This window comes from Panulirus ornatus, chromosome 35 (genome assembly GCF_036320965.1).
Source record: "Panulirus ornatus isolate Po-2019 chromosome 35, ASM3632096v1, whole genome shotgun sequence".
Taxonomy (NCBI): domain Eukaryota; kingdom Metazoa; phylum Arthropoda; class Malacostraca; order Decapoda; family Palinuridae; genus Panulirus; species Panulirus ornatus.
The window spans coordinates 13,858,309-13,876,945 of record NC_092258.1 but is presented as its reverse complement, the minus strand read 5'-3'; the positions used below and the strand labels follow the sequence as shown (position 1 = coordinate 13,876,945).

At 40.3% G+C, this 18,637-nt stretch overlaps 1 protein-coding gene across 4 annotated transcripts in view; it reads left to right on the top strand.

Moving 5' to 3' along the window:
- stan (Protocadherin-like wing polarity protein stan) overlaps nt 1-18,637 on the top strand; it is an 829,362-nt gene that overhangs the window by 675,329 nt on the left and 135,396 nt on the right. For all 4 annotated transcript variants that reach the window (XM_071683110.1, XM_071683111.1, XM_071683109.1 and 1 more), the window contains exons 7-13: nt 2,514-2,754; nt 2,923-3,127; nt 3,559-3,668; nt 4,101-4,265; nt 7,939-8,093; nt 9,389-9,555; nt 9,915-10,175. In XM_071683110.1, coding sequence (XP_071539211.1) covers nt 2,514-2,754; nt 2,923-3,127; nt 3,559-3,668; nt 4,101-4,265; nt 7,939-8,093; nt 9,389-9,555; nt 9,915-10,175 — 1,304 coding nt within the window. The remainder of the gene's footprint in view (nt 1-2,513; nt 2,755-2,922; nt 3,128-3,558; nt 3,669-4,100; nt 4,266-7,938; nt 8,094-9,388; nt 9,556-9,914; nt 10,176-18,637) is intronic.

The window sequence follows — 18,637 nt, the reverse complement described above, 5'->3', positions numbered from 1 at the left end:
TCGCTGCCAGATCCACTCCCAGATATCTAAAACACTTCACTTCCTCCAGTTTTTCTCCATTCAAACTCACCTCCCAACTGACTTGACCCTCAACCCTACTGTACCTAATAACCTTGCTCTTATTCACTGTCTCCCGCGTTAGGGATATATGGCTAGGAAACAGATGAAAGAATGGCCCAACCCACCCACATACACATGTATAAACATAAACACCCACACACGCACTTATACATAAAAATACATTTCAACATATACATACAAATACATACTCAGACAAATACATGTATACACATGTACATATTCATCCATTCTCATCCATTCTCGCCCCTCCTCCCCATATGCGCGTAAGATGGTGCATGTGTAATGCACTGAAACCACAGCTCCCTTTCCACATCCAGGCCCTACAAAACTTTCCATGGTTTACCCCAGACGCTTCACATGCCCTGGTTCAATCCAGTGACAGCACATCGACCCTGGTATACCACATCGTTCCAGTTCACTCTATTCCTTGCACGCCTTTCACCCTCTTGTGTGTTCAGGCCCCGGTCGCTCAAAATCTTTTTTACTCCATCCTTCCACCTCCAATTTGGTCTCCCACTTCTCCTCATACCCTCCACCTCTGACATATATCCTTTTTGTCAATCTTCCCTCACTCATACTCTCCATGTGACCAAAGAATTTCAACACACCCTTTTCTGCTCTCTCTGCCACACTCTTTATATTACCACACATCCCTCTTACCCTTTCATTACTTACTTGATCAAACCACCTCACACTACATATTGTCCTCAAGCATCTCATTTCCAACACATCCACCCTCCTTCACACAACCCTGTCTATAGCCCATGCCTCACAACCATATAACATTGATGGAACCACTATTCCTTCAAACAATAATTTTTGTTCTCCGTGATAACGTTCTTGCCTTTCACACATTCTTCAACGCTCCCAGAACCTTTGCCCCCTCCCCTACCCTGTGACTCACTTTCGCTTCCATAGTTCCATCCGCTGCCAAATCCACTCCCAGATATCTAAAACACTTCACTTCCTCCAGTTTTTCTGCATTCAAACTTACCTCCCAATTGACTTGTCCCTCAATCCTACTGAACCTAATAACCTTGCTCTTATTCACATTTACTCTCAGCTTTCTTCTTTCACACACTTTACCAAACTCAATCACCAACTTCTGCAGTTTCTCACCCGAATCAGACACCAGGCTGTATCATCAGCAAACAACAACTGACTCACTTCCCAAGCCCTCTCATGCACAACAGACTAAATATTTGCCCCTCTCTCCAAAACTCTTGCATTCACCTCCCTAACAACCCCATCCATAAACAAATTAAACAACAATGGAAACATCACACACCCCTGCTGCAAACCGACATTCACAGGGAACCAATCATTTTCCTCTCTTTCTACTCATACACATGCCTTACATCCTCGATAAAAAATTTTCACCGCTTCTAGCAACTTACCTTCCACACCATATACTCTTAAGACGTTCCACAAAGCATTTCTGTCAACTCTATCATATGCCCTCTCCAGGTCTATAAATGCTACATACAAATCCATCTGTTTTTCAAAGTATTTCTCACACACATTCTTCAAAGCAAACACCTGATCCACACATCCTCTACCACTTCTCAAACCACTGCTCTTCCCCAATCTAATGCTCTGTACATGCCTTCACCCTCTCAGTCAATACCCTCACATATAATTTCCCAGGAATACTCAACAAAGTTATACCTCTATAATTTGAACACTCAACTTTATCCCCATTGCCTTTGTACAGTGGCACTATGCATGCATTTTGCCAATCCTCAGGCACTTCCCCATGAACCATACATACACTGAATATCCTCACCAACCAGTCAACAACAGTCACCCCCTTTTTTGATACATTCCACATTAATACCATCCAAACCAGCCGCTTTGCTGGCTTTCATCTTCCGCAAAACTTTCACTACCTCTTCTCTGTTTACCATTCATTCTCCCTTACCTTCTCACTTTGCACACCACCTCGACCAAAACACCCTATATCTGCCACTCTATCATCAAACACATTCAACAAACTTTCAAAATACTCACTCCATCTCCCTCTCACTTCACCACTACTTGTTATTTCCTCTCCATTTGCCCCCTTCACCGATGTTCCCATTTGTTTTCTTGTCTTACGCACTTTATTTACCTTCTTCCAAAACATCTTTTTATTCTCCCTAAATTTTAATGATACTCTCTCACCCCTGCTCTCATTTGCCCTCTTTTTCACCTGATGCACGTTTTTCTTGACCTCCTGCCTCTTTCTTTTGTACATCTCCTAGTCATTTGCATTATTTCCCTCTCTTCTCTTTCACTAACAATCTTGCTTCTTCATCTCACCACTCACTACTCTTTCTATTCTGCCCACCTCCCACCTTATTATTAATGAGATGATGTTGATTAGGGCATTCATTTTCCTGCGACACCTCAGTCAAGTTAAATAATACAGCTGACATTACTCTTTGCCACAGGCAAGAACTGTGAAGTCAATATGTTGAGCGGGCCATGTGTAGAAGGTGTATGTATGCACGGTAGCAAGTGTACAGCAATGGCTGATAATGGGGGTGGTGCAGGTGGCTTCACTTGCACTAACTGCAGCCGATCCTTATACCACACCTCCACTTGTGAGTTGAGGGCACGGCGTTTTGCTGAAGGTTCCTTCCTCACATTCCCAGCTCTCAAGCAACGTCATAGACTTCACATCAAGATTAGGTGAGGATCCTAGTTGATTTTTGCACTTCAATTGAATGAAGTAAACAATAACTACTTAAAACAAGTTATGCAACAAATGCTCTATAGTATATGATGTTAGTGGCAATCTTAAGTAGATAACATGTAAAATTATGTGGTATATAAGATATTAATGAGTTTGGTATACAGCTTTGCAACAAGGAGGGCAAATGGTTTGCTGCTTTACAATGGGCGCTACAATGAGAAGCATGACTTTGTATCTCTGGAAGTAGTGGAAGGGGATGTGATGTTTTCCTTCAGCCTAGGAACAACAACTACCAGCGTCTCTGCCTCGCTACCTGGTGGAGTTGATGATGGGGAATGGCACTCTGTCTCTGTATACTACTACAACAGGGTTAGTGTCTGGCTGGCATGGGGATCTCATTTTCAGCTTTGTATATGAAAGAAGTGATAATATACAGTGAAACCTGCTAAGCCTGTCAATAAATTGTATTTGTTTTCATTGACTCACTTCTGTTTTTATCTGATTGGATTCCTAGATAATTTTATTCTTTTATGGTACAAATGCTTTTAACATGATAGTTTTGTAGATGAACAAATTTCTAATACTCCCAAAGGAGTGAAACACTTCCTGGTGTTTGTAAAGTAAAAATTATCACTGGAGTTCACCAGTTATAGAGACTCTTTTGCCATCCCCCTTAAGGGAGTAACCAAAAAGATCTTCTGTGTCAAGTTTTTATATTGAAACAGGTAGACAATTTCCATTATTTTACTAATTAAATGTTTAAAGAAGGGATAAGTAATGAATGTGTGTTTAAACCCCAGAGTGCTACCATCAGCCTGGATGACTGTGATACAGCCCTGGCTGTCAAGTTTGGTGGTAAGATTGGTGATTACCACTGTGCAAACACCACATCCCAGATTCTAGATGCCAGGTATGTTAGGTATACATTGAGTAAGTGGGAAGACAAAATATGTTCAAACAGGTAGATCTGTAACTGTGATAAAATGTCCAAGTTGGACTTTGTGAATACTCTAAAGCAGTGTATGGTACATGATACCCCATTAGGATTTTATTTTTTGATTAGGTCCTTGACCATTGTCCTAATCCTAGAATGATTTTATATATTTTCTACATCAGTAACTTTTGTTTTTGGTTGACTGATTCTGTTCATGGATACCTAAGTAACTTTCAATGACAAGAGTGTTGAGATATACAGTATAAACATAATGTTTTGCTTAATATTCTTCATATGGTGAATATTTAGATTAAGTAGAACTTAAAACTTTTCTCATTGAAATGATATGATAAACTTTTAAAAACTTGTAATCAACCTGATCCTATATCATAAACCCTGTTCCCACAGGTGTGCCATACTGACAGAATCTTGTCATCGTTTCCTCGATGTGACAGGACCCTTGCAGATAGGAGGGCTGCCAGCACTTCCCACCACCTACCAGGTCAAACATCAGCACTTTCATGGCTGCATCTCAGACCTCTATCTTGACCATAAATTCATTGATCTTAACTCGTAAGTTTGTAATTAGATTTGTTTTGTTGTAAGCTAAGTTTACTAATCTTAATTTACAGTAGTCAGGATGGTTTTTGAAAGGATTAAAAAAGAAAATTGAAAGTGGCACCAAAAGGATGAATAAGGATTTTAGGAAGATTATGAATATATGAATCATATCTGTATGAAATTTGTTGATTGAAAATTGTTGCAAAAAGAATTGTGCATGATGCATATATTGATACTGAAAAGATGTGCGACATGAATTAGCACTATAGTGTGCGGTAGGAGTGTATGATATAGGAACAAATCCATTGATTGCATGGAAGTGCTTCTCCAAGTATATATGACTGGGACTGTATTTTTACTAAGTGGTTTAAAGTTAGATTAAGACAAGAATCTGATTAGTTACTTTAGTCATCTCTTTGGGCTGGCAACAGAAGTTATGGCTAGAGATGAAACTATTGTACAGAATTAAGCATTGTTACAGGGGATAGAAAGCCAAGTATTTTTGATGTAGATGATGCACTGATAAACTACATTGTTATTGGGGGAGTTAGTGACATGGTGAAGAAATTGGTTGAGTGTGAAGAAACATGAATGAACATGAAACCTATTTGAAAATACTGATTATACTTGAGAAAGGTGAGTCACAACATGAAATGTGGGTTCACTGATAGAAGATGAGGTTATAATTCTTCAGGTATTTGACTGTACTTTCAGCATTGGAGGTTATATGGAAAATATATGGAAAATGAGATGTCACAGAAAATTTTCGTATGCATGCAAACTTTTAACGATTTAAGGAAAGCAATGACAAAAATTTTTTGAGCTAGTAAGTTTAAAGTGGGCTAGCATACACAGTTGTGTGCAAGTTAAAAATCTGTAACTTCTTGAGTAGATCTGTAACAAAAGAATGGCTGTTGAAGTGCATGCAGTTAAGTTCATTTGTCTGGAAGAACTAATTTCAGGACAACAGAATGATCAGGAAGGAAATCAGTAGATATAGTAATATGTTGAGTGTTGTGTAAAGATGGAGTACTGATGTAGTATAGATGTATGTAGAAAATGATTATGAGTATATTTGAGTGTACCCTTTAGGAACAGGTGTAAATGAAAACCAAAAGTGAAGTGGAAGAAAAATTTTGATCTGTGACCAAAATGCCATTTCTCTCTTTAGTTGGGCATTCCTTAAAGTTTCTTCATACATCTTTTTTTTTTCATAACTCCAATGATTCTTTTGTTCATATGCTTCTCTCAACCATATACATCCATTCTGATTCAGTCTTGGTTTTACTTTTCCAGTTCTTATCACTTTATTGATTTACATTGTCTGTGATCCCCCTGCATTTATCCTCATTATGCACTCAAATCATCGTAGCACTCCATCCTTCACCTTTGCATCTCTTCCATTCTTTGTTTCATAGATCATTACAACTTCCTCATTTCTCACTTTGCTCCACTTCTCTCACAGATCATTCCATTCTTAAGAAACACATCTAAACAAATTGCTTTTTATCTTTTTTTTTACTCTGAAGACATATTTCAATCCCATACATTCAGGTAGGTTGAATTGTGCTCCTAAACAGTCTCCAAAACTTGCAGATACATCTTTACCATAACCTCCCTATAAAAGGCAGCAATTGCTAATGGGCTCCACCTGGTTGTTTCAATGTACTTCAATTTGAGGATCAGGGATCTTAGGTGGCAGAAGGTAATATTGGCAAGGATAATGCAATAGCTTCTTCCTAAACAGCCAGATGGGATTCAAGGTGGTTTAAGAGGGACTGAGGGTGACTAAGCATGCCCCCCCTCCTTTTTTTCACCTTTTCTAGTAGCCCTTGTGTGGTTGAAAAGGAGGAACAACAAACAGGGGAGGCATAGGTGAGTTTGGGAAGAATGAAAATTTTTATATTTTCTTGAGTGTCTGATGCAGGCTGATGTATATGACTACAATCTTTGTTATGTTGATAGTGAAATGGTTGATGAAGGTTCAGCTCTGAGGCTGTTAAGGGTGTTTTGGAAGGCAGTGAATTCAGAAGAGCTGTTGTCAATACTATCATTCATGCTAGAGTTGTTAATGTTCTTCCAATAAGCAATTGCATCCATCAGGGCATCATTACCTAGGAAAGTAAAGGCACAAGAGTCCCAGTCGTCTTGAGAGGAGGATAAGTGGTTCCAGGTGAAGGTGCATATGCAGTAGGTGTGTGTGATGTCGCAATGGCTTTTTTATCTGTTTATGCAGGGTATGATGAGAGAGGTGAAGGCTTGGGTTTTGGAGAAAGATGTAATCTATTGGGGACTGGGGGCCTTATAGGTTACTCATTTGAAATGTGCTGATAACATTGCTCTTGTGGCAGATTGAAATGGGAAGCAACAAGTTTCTTGGAATGTTGTAGATATCTGTGAATGGATATAGTAGTAGATGGAACCATGGATAAGGGGCTAAAGTTCTGGGTGCACTGAGTTTGTAGAGAGGTCAGTGTCTGTGTGGGCTGAGATGGGTATGTTTGATGGTATAGTAATCCCAGTGATGTATGGATGTGAGGCATGGGCCCTAGACAAAATTGTACGGAAGAGGCTGCATTTATTGAAAATGAAATATACGAGGACAGCACAAGGTGTGAGGAGGGCTGATCAAATAAAAAATAATAATAGAAGAGTGGCAGAAAAAAAAAGTATGTATGGGAGAGCTAAATAGTGTGTGCTTAAATGATGTGAACATATGAACAGGATGAGTGAGGATAGGCTGACTGAGAAGGTATACATGTTGAGAGTGGAGGGACAAACAAGAAGGGGGAACTGAGGATGACACATTGAAGGATAGGGTAAAAGACTCTTTTGGTGTTCAGGGCCTGAACATACAAGGGGGTGTAAGGAATGTGCGATAGAGTGAATTGGAGTGATGTGATATACAGGGAACAATATGCCATCATTAGGGTGAACTAGGGCATTTGAGCTTGTCAGGGAAAACCACAAAAAGGTCTGCAGGGCTTTGATGTGGATGGGGACTATGGTCTTGGTGCATTATACATGATAGCAAGAGAGTAGATTTAAGCAAATAAGGCCTTTCTTCATCTGTTTTGGCAGAAGAAGTGAAGTGTTTTATACCTGGGATTGGACATGACAGCAAATGGAACCATGAAAGCAGACATTGGTCATAGGATAGGTGAGGGGGCAAAGCTTTGTGGAGAATTGAGGAATGTGTGGAAAGAAAGGTCATACTTGGGAAAGCACAAGTGGGTATGTTTGAAAGTATAGTAGTTTAAGTGATGTTATGGTTATGAGACTTTATTTCACTGCATTGCATATGACAAGTAGAGAATGGGTTTGAGTGAATTTGTGGCCTTTCTTTTTTTGTTCTTGGCACCACCCCACTAATGCAGGAAACAGCTATCAAGTAAAAAATATGTATGCATGTGTGTGTGTGTGTGTGTGTGTGTGTGTGTGTGTGTTTGTGTTTGTTTGTTTGTTTTAAGATATGTTTGGCAGGTGTGTTCATATGTGAGAGAGTACTGTACTGTTATTTCATGGACCACAGTATTAGAAGGCTCTGCTAGACTCTATTTTCTGCAAAATGAAAAAAAGGGATGCTGCATAAGGATAGATAGCTACATTGATAAAAATAGATAGGCTGACATATAAACAAATGTAATCATATTCAATAATGGTAATGATTTCCCTTGCATTTTAGGTTTGTGGCAGATAATGGAACATACCCAGGATGCCCTGAGAAGAACAGCTTTTGCAGGTCTCACCCATGTCGTAATGGTGGCACATGCAGGGAGACTTTTGGTACTCATATATGCTCCTGCCCTGATGGATGGGGTGGAAAAGACTGCTCACAAGGTCAGAGTCATTGTATTGTGCTGCTTTGCAGAGTCCCTTTATTTCAACAATATTAAAGTCACAGATCATCTTTTTCAGTTTATATTTTTTTTTTTTTTTTTTTTTTTTTATACTTTGTCGCTGTCTCCCGCGTTTGCGAGGTAGCGCAAGGAAACAGACGAAAGAAATGGCCCAACCCCCCCCCCCATACACATGTACATACACACGTCCACACACGCAAATATACATACCTACACAGCTTTCCATGGTTTACCCCAGACGCTTCACATGCCTTGCTTCAATCCACTGACAGCACGTCAACCCCTGTATACCACATGACTCCAATTCACTCTATTTCTTGCCCTCCTTTCACCCTCCTGCATGTTCAGGCCCCGATCACACAAAATCTTTTTCACTCCATCTTTCCACCTCCAATTTGGTCTCCCTCTTCTCCTCGTTCCCTCCACCTCCGACACATATATCCTCTTGGTCAATCTCTCCTCACTCATTCTCTCCATGTGCCCAAACCATTTCAAAACACCCTCTTCTGCTCTCTCAACCACGCTCTTTTTATTTCCACACATCTCTCTTACCCTTACGTTACTTACTCGATCAAACCACCTCACACCACACGTTGTCCTCAAACATCTCATTTCCAGCACATCCATCCTCCTGCGCACATCTCTATCCATAGCCCACGCCTCGCAACCATACAGCATTGTTGGAACCACTATTCCCTCAAACATACCCATTTTTGCTTTCCGAGATAGTGTTCTCGACTTCCACACATTTTTCAAGGCTCCCAAAATTTTCGCCCCCTCCCCCACCCTATGATCCACTTCCGCTTCCATGATTCCATCCGCTGACAGATCCACTCCCAGATATCTAAAACACTTCACTTCCTCCAGTTTTTCTCCATTCAAACTCACCTCCCAATTGACTTGACCCTCACCCCTACTGTACCTAATAACCTTGCTCTTATTCACATTTACTCTCAACTTTCTTCTTCCACACACTTTACCAAACTCAGTCACCAGCTTCTGCAGTTTCTCACATGAATCAGCCACCAGCGCTGTATCATCAGCGAACAACAATTGACTCACTTCCCAAGCTCTCTCATCCCCAACAGACTTCATACTTGCATTATTACAGATCATCTTTTTCAATTTCTATTTAATGCATTACAATTCTATCTTCAATTAACTCTGAATAATTTTGAGCAGATGATTGGACTGGAATTCTATTTTGCTCTGTTTTAATGTATTTCACTGTATTGCTTTTCTTGTAATGTTGAACAAATCCCTCCCTCCATACAGGTGTGGAGGTGGTGAAGCAGTTCAGTGGTGATGGTTTCCTAGTTTTCAGCCCACAGCTTCAAACTATCCAGCTTCCCTGGTTCAACAGCCTTTCCTTTAGGACACGAGAGCAGTTTGGTCTTTTGATGATCACAGTAGTTGGTCAGAACACCAACAGTATCATTGAGGTGAATAGAAAGTTTGATGGAAATGTGGAAAAGGAATTTTTTATATGGTGATGAAACAAGGAAAGCATGAAAACTTTGCTTTCAGAATCATGAGTTAATGAGTTATGTTTTAAAGGATCATAAAGTAGAGTGATAGCAGTAATAGGTTGACTTTTCAATTGAGTATGCCACTCAAGAATCTGTTTGTTAATACATGAAATTCGTTTATGATTTATTTTTTATAGATAGTTTTCCTGTATCCCCATCAGTATATGCACACATCATAGTTTGTTTTTAGAGTCTGGATAATTAAATATGGAGTAAGACATTTTAACAATCTAGAAAGATCATTCATTAATACCTCCTTCCCCATTCTTAAGCTGGTTGATGGCTACATTCAATATCGTTATGAGAATGCAACAATCAAGCTAACAGATGCTCGTGTTGATGATGGGCTTTGGCATAACGTGGAAGTCAAGTGGATGAGTGAAGAAGTGTGGATCAACTTGGACTATGGCAACTATGAGATCACAAGAAGGGTCAAAGCACAGGTGGCCAGCCTATACATTGGCAAGGTTTCTGTGGGTGGTGTCCAGCCTTCTGATCCAGCTAAGGTCGTAGGCTTCAAGGGCTGTATCAAGGTTAGTGTATGTTGGAGTCAAGATTTGTCAAGGCAAACACATGTTTAGATGTTGTATAAACAAGGGGTATGTAACTAATATTTCTTCCCAAAAGGAATCAGCCAGTTAGCAAGAAAATTGAGAGATTGTAACTCCCTTTGAGGTAATGGTAAGGGAAAATTTCAGTTATGTAATTATCTGTTTTTAGATTATTGGAAGGGAATCCTGTACTCAGTGGTATGCATCTCTTGAACTTTACTTACTGACACACAGTTTTTTGAATTTTTGTATACTCTCTACATACACAGTTTCTTCACATATCTTATTCCATGCATTCACAAATCTGACTATAAATGAACTAGTACTGTATATCTATATATTTTGGGAGCAGCTGAATGAGTGTGTTAGTGGTTTTGATGCACAAGACCGGGTTATAGTGATGGGTGATTTGAATGCAAAGGTGAGTAATGTGGCAGTTGAGGGAATAATTGGTATACATGGGGTGTTCAGTGTTGTAAATGGAAATGGTGAAGAGCTTGTAGATTTATGTGCTGAAAAAGGACTGGTGATTGGGAATACCTGGTTTAAAAAGCGAGATATACATAAGTATACGTATGTAAGTAGGAGAGATGGCCAGAGAGCGTTATTGGATTACTTGTTAATTGATAGGCATGCGAAAGAGACACTTTTGGATGTTAATGTGCTGAGAGGTGCAACTGGAGGGATGTTTGATCATTATCTTGTGGAGGCGAAGGTGAAGATTTGTAGGGGTTTTCAGAAAAGAAGAGAGAATGTTGGGGTGAAGAGAGTGGTGAGAGTAAGTGAGCTTGGGAAGGAGACTTGTGTGAGGAAGTACCAGGAGAGACTGAGTACAGAATGGAAAAAGGTGAGAACAAAGGAGGTAAGGGGAGTGGGGGAGGAATGGGATGTATTTAGGGAAGCAGTGATGGCTTGCGCAAAAGATGCTTGTGGCATGAGAAGTGTGGGAGGTGGGTTGATTAGAAACGGTAGTGAGTGGTGGGATGAAGTAAGATTATTAGTGAAAGAGAAAAGAGAGGCATTTGGACGATTTTTGCTGGGAAAAAATGCAAATGAGTGGGAGATGTATAAAAGAAAGAGACAGGAGGTCAAGAGAAAGGTGCAAGAGGTGAAAAAGAGGGCAAATGAGAGTTGGGGTGAGAGAGTATCATTAAATTTTAGGGAGAATAAAAGATGTTTTGGAAGGAGGTAAATAAAGTGCATAAGGCAAGGGAGCAAATGGGAACTTCTGTGAAGGCGGCTAATGGGGAGGTGAATATAAGTAGTGGTGATGTGAGAAGGAGATGGAGTGAGTATTTTGAAGGTTTGTTGAATGTGTTTGATAATAGAGTGGCAGATATAGGGTGTTTTGGTCGAGGTGGTGTGCAAAGTGAGAGGGTTAGGGAAAATGATTTGGTAAACAGAGCAGAGGTAGTAAAAGCTTTGCGGAAGATGAAAGCCGGCAAGGCAGCAGGTTTGGATGGTATTGCAGTGGAATTTATTAAAAAAGGGGGTGACTATTGTTAACTGGTTGGTAAGGATATTTAATGTATGTATGATTCATGGTGATGTGCCTGAGGATTGGCGGAATGCTTGCATAGTGCCATTGTACAAAGGCAAAGGGGATAAGAGTGAGTGCTCAAATTACAGAGGTATAAGTTTGTCGAGTATTCCTGGTAAATTATATGGGAGGGTATTGATTGAGAGGGTGAAGGCATGTACAGAGCATCAGATTGGGGAAGAGCAGTGTGGTTTCAGAAGTGGTAGAGGATGTGTGTATCAGGAGTTTGCTTTGAAGAATGTATGTGAGAAATACTTAGAAAAGCAAATGGATCTGGAGAAGGCATATGATAGAGTTGATAGAGATGCTCTGTGGAAGGTATTAAGAATGTATGGTGTGGGAGGCAAGTTGTTAGAAGCAGTGAAAAGTTTTTATCGAGGATGTAAGGCATGTGTACGTGTAGGAAGAGAGGAAAGTGATTGGTTCTCAGTGAATGTAGGTTTGCGGCAGGGGTGTGTGATGTCTCCATGGTTGTTTAATTTGTTTATGGATGGGGTTGTTAGGGAGGTGAATGCAAGAGTTTTGGAAAGAGGGGCAAGTATGCCGTCTGTTGTGGATGAGAGAGCCTGGGAAGTGAGTCAGTTATTGTTCGCTGATGATACAGCGCTGGTGGCTGATTCATGTGAGAAACTGCAGAAGCTGGTGACTGAGTTTGGTAAAGTGTGTGAAAGAAGAAAGTTAAGAGTAAATATGAATAAGAGCAAGGTTATTAGGTACAGTAGGGTTGAGGGTCAAGTCAATTGGGAGTTAAGTTTGAATGGAGAAAAACTGGAGGAAGTAAAGTGTTTTAGATATCTGGGAGTGGATCTGGTAGCAGATGGAACTATGGAAGCGGAAGTGAATCATAGGGTGGGGGAGGGGGTGAAAATTCTGGGAGCCTTGAAGAATGTGTGGAAGTCGAGAACATTATCTCCGAAAGCAAAACTGGGTATGTTTGAAGGAATAGTGGTTCCAACAATGTTGTATGGCTGCGAGGCATGGGCTATGGATAGAGTTGTGCGCAGGAGGGTGGATGTGCTGGAAATGAGATGTTTGAGGACAATATGTGGTATGAGGTGGTTTGATCGAGTAAGTAATAATAGGGTAAAAGAGATGTGTGGTAATAAAAAAGAGTGTGGTTGAGAGAGCAGAAGAGGGTATTTTGAAATGGTTTGGTCACATGGAAAGAATGAGTGAGGAAAGATTGACCAAGAGGATATATGTGTCAGAGGTGGAGGGAACGAGGAGAAGTGGGAGACCAAATTGGAGGTGGAAAGGTGGAAAGATGGAGTGAAAAAGATTTTGAGTGATCGGGGCCTGAACATGCCGGAGGGTGAAAGGCGTGCAAAGAATAGAGTGAATTGGAACGATGTGGTATACCGGGGTCGATGTGCTGTCAGTGGATTGAACCAGGGCATGTGAAGTGTCTGGGGTAAACCATGGAAAGTTCTGTGGGGCCTGGATGTGGAAAGGGAGCTGTGGTTTCGGTGCATTATCACATGACTGCTAGAGACTGAGTGTGAACGAATGGGGCCTTTGTTGTCTTTTCCTAGCGCTACCTCGCACACATGATGGGGGAGGGTCTGTTATTCCATGTGTGGCGAGGTGGCGATGGGAATAGATAAAGGCAGACAGTATGAATTATGTACATGTGTATATATGTATATGTCTGTGTGTGTATATATATGTGTACATTGAGATGTATAGGTATGTATATTTGTGTGTGTGGACGTGTATGTATATACATGTGTATGTGGGTGGGTTGGGCCATTCTTTCATCTGTTTCCTTGCGCTACCTCGCTAACGCGGGAGACAGCGACAAAGCAAATTAATATAATAATAATAATCATATCTTTGATACCAGTTTCCATCTGGAACTCCCTCAAGGGGTAGCCATGGCAATAGTCTCCATAACTAGTGAAATCCAGTGTTGTTTCATAGCCTTTAGTCCCTCACCTTTGACGGGCCACTGGCTGAGGGCAAGTCTAGCACAGTGTTTGGAAAGGGTCGTACTTAATATTCCTTGTGACTATTTCTACCTAATGCTCCTGCCTAATGTTCCTGCTTACTACGTCTACCTAATGCTCCTACCTAAATGTTCCTGCCTATTAGTTCTGTCTATTGCTCCTACCATTTTGCCAAAAAAGCAGGGCTAGCACATTGCAGTCACCCCAGGAAAATCTAGAGTTACAAAGAATGAGCTGTGGAAGTCAAGTGTTGTCAAGTGTTAAGCATGACAAGGAGAGATTGTGTTTGTGGACAGTATGCCAGTAGTCCATGTGTGAGTGAGGCAGAAAGAAAAGACAGCTACTTGGGTCAGAGGGCAGCTTGACAACCACTGAAGTGCTGGCTCACCGCATAGCTGTCACTAACCCTCCTGTCATATGCTTTCTCAAAATCCAAAAAGGATGCACACAGCTTCTTACCTTTCACTAGCCATTCTCACCACAAAAACCTAACCCACACATCCCCAACCTATCCTAAAGACCCCTTGCCCCTGACTTATTCTGCTTTCTGTGACTCCAAACATTCTGTCAATCAACACTCTTGCATACACTGTTCCTGTTATTCCTAACAGATTTTTTTACCCTCTGATTGCTACATAAATCCTGAGGCGCATCCTTCTCTTTCCATGCTAAATTACATATCAAATGTATTCACTCTCTCACACTCTTCTTAATAATTCAGCATTTCAATTTGGGAGACCAAATTGGAGGTGGAAAGATGGAGTGAAAAAGATTTTGAGTGATCGGGGCCTGAACATGCAGGAGGGTGAAAGGCGTGCAAAGAATAGAGTGAATTGGAACGATGTGTATACCGGGGTCGACGTGCTGTCAATGGATTGAACCAGAGCATGTGAAGCGTCTGGGGTAACCCATGGAAAGTTCTGTGGGGCCTGGATGTGGAAAGGGAGCTGTGGTTTCGGTGCATTATTACATGACAGCTAGAGACTGAGTGTGAACGAATGGGGCCTTTGTTGTCTTTTCCTAGCGCTACCTCGCACACGTGAAGGGGGAGGGGGTTGTTATTCCATGTGTGGCGAGGTGGCAATGGGAATAAATAAAGGCAGACAGTATGAATTGTGTACATGTGTATATATGTATATGTCTGTGTGTGTATATATATGTGTACATTGAGATGTATAGGTATGTATATTTGCATGTGTGGACGTGTATGTATATACATGTGTATGGGGTGGGTTGGGCCATTCTTTCGTCTGTTTCCTTGCGCTACCTCGCTAACGCGGGAGACAGCGACAAAGCAAAGTAGATAAATAAATAATTCAACCATAATCCTATCTACTACAGATACCTTTCCTACCTTCAGCCTCCTTATCACCCCTTTTAACCTCCCTTCTTGCAAGAGGCCTTCGCACTTGTATTGTCTACCATCCATCCTCCATAGTCATGCAAGTAACACTTTTGTATCACCTCCTCCGACATTCATCAGTTCTTTAGAAAATTCTTTCCATCTTTCTTTCTCTCTTCCTACTTTTAATTTAGCAGCTCCCCTTCCTTATTCTCACATTAACATTTCCACTCTTGTTGTATCCACCACTTTCCTTTTTCAACTCCTAGTACAATTCCATTTTTTCTGAATATACTTGGTTGCCATTTCCCATGTTAGCAAGTTAGCGCCAGGAAACAGAAGAAGAAAGACTCATCCACTCATATGCACACATTTATACATTCATGCACTTACACATACTTATACATATCAACATATACGAATACATATACATACACATGCACATACATATACATATATACACATGTACACATTCATACCTGCTCGCTTCATGCATTCACAGCACCACCCCGCCTCACAAGAAATATCATCACTACCCCTGTGTCAGCAAGGTCATACCAGGAAACAGACAAAAAAAGGCCACATCTGCATACATGCTCAATTTCTTATTTTCCCTCAACTTTTCAAACAACTTTCCTCCAAAATCTTCATCTACTCTCTTTGCTTTCCTCTGTTGGCTTCCTACAGTCTGCTTACACATCTTATATTCTTCCCTCCTCCTTTGCTGAACTTCCACTGATACATTCCTTTCATGCAATTGACCATATGCCTATTTCTTCTCTCTCACAGCTTTTCTAATCTCATCCATCCATCATGCATATTCATTTTTATTCCTATATCTCATGACCTTGTATCCAATTACTAATGCTGCAGCCTTTAACAGTCTTTCTCTAAATATTTTTAACACCTCGGGGACATATGACTGCATCCTTACATTTGCTGCACTTCCATCTAATCTTTCAGTCACCTTTCCTTAAATTTTCTCCTTGCATTCTTTCTGATTTATCTTCTCACTTACCAACACTTTTACCTTCCCATTTTTCCTTACTGAACTACTTTAGATCTTTTTTATTTAGTTTCTCATTTATACCTTTCATTGGTTTCTCAGGTCTTGTACCACCCAGCTTGGTGTTTGATTAAGCAGCTGTAATCCTATATAACTAACACATCCAGGCTGGTCTATTACACTTTATAGGTACTTGTCCAGTCCCTTTTTTTATGTCTTCACTTTACAGATCACAGTGTCTGTAATGGGTGCATACAATATAGTAAGCAATTTATAGGCCCTGGATTATATAGTTTTTTCTCTAACTGAAATTATTGTACCTTTTGAATGTTTTTAGTTGTACATTAGGAACCATACCTTTCAGTGACCTACATGGCACAGGCAAATAACATACCTCTACTTAAGACCATTTTGGGTGAAAGAAAAAGGTAAAAGAAAACAAGTAAAAATTAATCGGAGCTCTGCAAGTGTTTGTAGACCTGACTTTTAAAGGAAGAAAGGTCAAATGAAGAGGGGAAAGACAAGAGAAGGAAGAGCTTAAATGTTTGAGGAAAAAGGAGGCATCATAACAACCAATCCTCAAGTGGCTGGTCTCCATACAGAAACTTTGGAAAGCAGCAGCCAAATGTGTGCTACAAGTCTAAACCAGACAGTTCATGAGAACAATAGCTAAGTGATACCTCTTGGATAGAGAGAGAGTATCAACATCGCAGTAGAGAGAAAGGGAAAGTTGAAGAGAGGTAATGCTAGGAGAATTAATAAGATGGAAGGCTTTTCATTTTTTTTTATTGATAGGACGTTGGAGGATGAGACTCCCCAGATATGTAACCAGTTTTCCATACTTGGGTTACTAAAACCTCTGCAGATATGGAAGATTTTCTCACAAGAAAATAATTACATTACCTTTACAACACTCCTAGCTCTTGGGAAGCAGACTTTGTGATGTTGATTATACTGGGTTTCAATAGTGGGGGACATGATTATGCCTAACATGTTTATATTATTACAGGGTTGAATTGTGGTATTTTAAAACTGAACAGAGGAAAACAAATTATAATTAGGAAGAGATATAGGGACAAATTGCATTTTAGCAATATTAAATTTTATAAGGTTTCTGCATCCCCACTCCGAAAAGCTGCACCGATCCAAATTGAGAGAGGAAATTATAATCAGTACAAGAAAGAGAATGCCCATTAAAGAAAGGAAGAGTGAGTTGAAGTATATAAAGTGGAATCATCAGCATAAGACTAAATAGGGTTAAAAGCAGAAGAGAAGTCATTTATTGAGATAAGAGAGTAGTTGATAGGACAGAACCTTGAGGAACACCACTATTGATAGGATAGAAGTAGGATGCTCCATCAGTGGCTTTTGCAGTGATACTGCCAGACAGGAAACTGCAGAAGAGAACAGGGAAAAGCTATGAAATCAAAGGAAGGGAATTTAGGAAGCAAACACTTATGCCACATCTTGCTTTGAAAATGTCGAGGGCAATGACAAAACTTTCACCACAATCCATGAAAGAGGAGGGCCAGAGGTGAGACATAGAGATCATACTAGGCCTAGCTCTGCTAAATCCTTACTGAAGATGTGAACTGATGTGAGAGAAAGGAATGGAATTCTAATTATTTGATAAAAGTGAGAGTTTCAGTGAGTTCTTAAGGCTTTGGAGATAGCAGAAGTGAAAGCTGTGGGGTGATGGCTAGAGGGGTTAGAGCGGTCTCCTTTCTTAGGGAAGGGCTGCACCAAGGCATGCTTCCAAGCAGAATAGAAAACTTGGGTTTTTAGACAGGCAAAATAAGAAAGCAAGGATTGATGCTAGCTCAGAGGCATGCTTCCTTAGAATCCAAAAGAAGTATGCCATTTGAGCCATACATCCTGTACACCTGGATTGATGCCTCTTCCTAATGATTTCTTTACTCCTCATAACCCTCTTATATGTTTGTTCTCCTATCCTAATACCATGCTGATTATAATTGTCTGCTGCTCTTATCTGTTACCTATATACACTTCGAGTTTCATACCTATACATGAGGACTGGCACAAGTACTCCTTCATGTAAGCATCTTGCACACTCTGTGATTAAATTTTCCCACTCACCAGAGCTTTGAAAGCTCCTCCAGTTTTTCCTCTTACATCACTCTGCTTTCAACTTCAGCTTTCTCTCTTCTTAAACCAGTTAGATTTCACTTCCAAATATATAAATTCAGCTCCCACAAACTGATCTTATAGTCTCACCTCCCATCCCTTACAGAACCTAGCATCTTAATTTTATTGCTGTATACTGTCAGCATCATTGACCTGACCCTCCATTCTATTCAACCCATCTGACTTATTGAACAACACAGCATCATCTGTATACCTTAACTAAGGCAACTGCCATTCTGTTTTGCCATGGTTAAGTAACAAAACAGTTACCACGTGTCAGTCTGATTTCACACAATGCCCCATAAAAAAAAGAATACTAGATAACCACAATGAAACACACAAGCTTGACACTCTTTACCATGTATTTCAAACCACTCTCACACCACCTCTTACTCTTACAATAGATGTACTGCTTCCATTATGAGAACTCATAACAGCATTCAAAAGGGGTTCCATCAAACCATA